This window comes from Bipolaris victoriae (genome assembly GCF_000527765.1).
Source record: "Bipolaris victoriae FI3 unplaced genomic scaffold scaffold_427, whole genome shotgun sequence".
Classification (NCBI taxonomy): domain Eukaryota; kingdom Fungi; phylum Ascomycota; class Dothideomycetes; order Pleosporales; family Pleosporaceae; genus Bipolaris; species Bipolaris victoriae.
Genome location: NW_014574965.1, coordinates 1 through 2,068, shown reverse-complemented (window position 1 = coordinate 2,068; position 2,068 = coordinate 1). Strand labels below are relative to the sequence as shown.

Here is a 2,068-nt window from a genome sequence, read left to right as displayed (position 1 = left end):
TATATATATATATATATATATATTCCATTATAGTTCTGTATTAGCCGTTGGCTATGTAGGACTTTGGCCAAAGGCCGTTCTATCTAGTTCTTTTACAATTTGGAAGTTTCTGCTGTAGAGTGTAGCTAGGGTGCTTCGGCCTTTATCTAGCTAAGCTATTGGCACCAGGCATCTAGAAAGCTAGCAATAGCTTAACTAGATAAAAGGCCGACGCACCATAGCCACACTACCCCATTGAAACTCCCCAATTGTAAATAAATCCCATAGAACAGCCTTCGGCCAAAGTCTTACATAGCCACAGGCTGATACAGGACTATAATGGAATAATAATAATATACTACACACTCCTTAGTAAGCATTAGCTACGATAACTAAAGGCGGATACACACCTACTGCACAATTATTTTAGTGGCGATCAACAGGCGGAACGACCACTACTAGATCACTATACTCATGTAAATAAGAATAGGCATCCTAGGCATAGTACGGCAAGCCATAGGCATAGCTCGTCTACATGCCCCAAGGGAGGCTTTATATATAGACGTTAAATACAACTCACTCACTCACTCACTCCGAGCGTAAAACATTAACGCCAAGACTCACCTTACAGGGTGAAAAGCTTTAGCCCTTCTTGGCACGCAGTACAGTACACTGCAGTAGCGTGCTTAGATGTGTCCGTGGCTGTGGGGCGCAGCAGCGGCCAGCTAATTAATGCGGTCGCTTATATTCTAACCCTAACCCTACCCTAGTCAGATGTTATCGAAATTGGACTATTGTAGTAGCTGTTATCGTCGCTGTCGTCGCTATTGCTTGTACCGATTTTACTATCCACCATAGCTTTGTAGGCCTTTTTGATAGTAGTATCAACATTAATATAAGATTCTGTAGAAGTAGATTTTGCGCAATCTTCTTGAGTATACTGAGTAAAGTGTTCTAGGTCCTGTGATAGCGTGGTGGATGGTGAAGCTGCAGTGAGATTGTGGCTCGTGAGTTTCGTATATGGATCGACAAGTTGACGAACATTATACGCCACCTACATAGCTAGCGTACGGTCTGTTGTTATAGCGCCCTCACGATACCTAGAGCTGCTATCTTGAAGTATCCAGTCCCACTTTATTAAGGCCTTAGTGTTGTAGTTATTATCGTTAGCGTTCATGTGTTGCCAGCGCGCAATATCCCGCTGCCTTGTGATACCGCCCGCTATACCCTTAGTATATTTGTAGCCAAAGTTCCGTATAGTTAAGAATATACGTCTCCATTTATTGAAAATAATTGTAGCCTCACGAAGTCGTTTCGTAGCTATCTCCACCTTAAGACGAGTAAGGTCATTAACCTGGCGCTGCTGCACCATCTGCCGCGCGTCTTCGGCGTATATTACGCCACCTTTGCTCTCTACAATCTGCTTCTTACGACGTCTTCACTCCTCCTTAGCAAGGATAGCAGCCTTAGTTCTGTGCAGCTCACGCTTAAAGCCCTCGACGTTGCGGGCAAGAGCTGAGACGCTACGAAGGTGACGGATTACATTAGCCGCGACCTAACGGGGGAGGTACTAATAGATTACGGCGCGAACAAAGGGCTCTTGTAACTCAATCTGTCGTACTGTTTTTGGTGTATGCCAAGTAGCGTCGCCAGGCTTAGGATCCTTAGGTTTTGGTGTTGTACCTTGTGGTTGAGGTCGCCGCACTAGCTATGCCGTCTTGAGGTCGATTTTAACGCGGTGGAAGCGTCGCACAGGCGCTCGAAATGGCGATGAGATGAGTGGAGGCGGCGAGGATATATCAAGAGATGTACTGGCGCGCTATATAAGCGGTAGTGGTGGTGTAGCCGAGCGGTCACTATTGCTAGAGTAGCAACCTTCTTGGGTGCGAAGATGCGCTAACACGATGTCAGGTTTGTACAGCATTATATCTGTACGGCGCCAACCTGAGCAGATTGTAGACTTTATAAACGTTAAGCACTGGATCTCTATTATAGCTATAAAGTCGGCCTTGTTAACGTCGCGCGAGCCTGTACGAGAGGCGTACTCAAGCGTCTTGCCGTGATACCACTTGAGCGGTTGAAAGCAACC

At 45.8% G+C, this 2,068-nt stretch overlaps 1 protein-coding gene across 1 annotated transcript; it reads right to left on the bottom strand.

The window, feature by feature from the left end:
• Positions 1 to 1,798: 1,798 nt before the first annotated feature.
• Positions 1,799 to 2,068, bottom strand: COCVIDRAFT_117073 (hypothetical protein; the record flags this gene model as incomplete). The annotated part of the gene is made up of 1 exon (XM_014694496.1): positions 1,799 to 2,068. A coding segment is annotated over one exon (270 nt), but the record flags the coding sequence as incomplete, so codon positions are not given.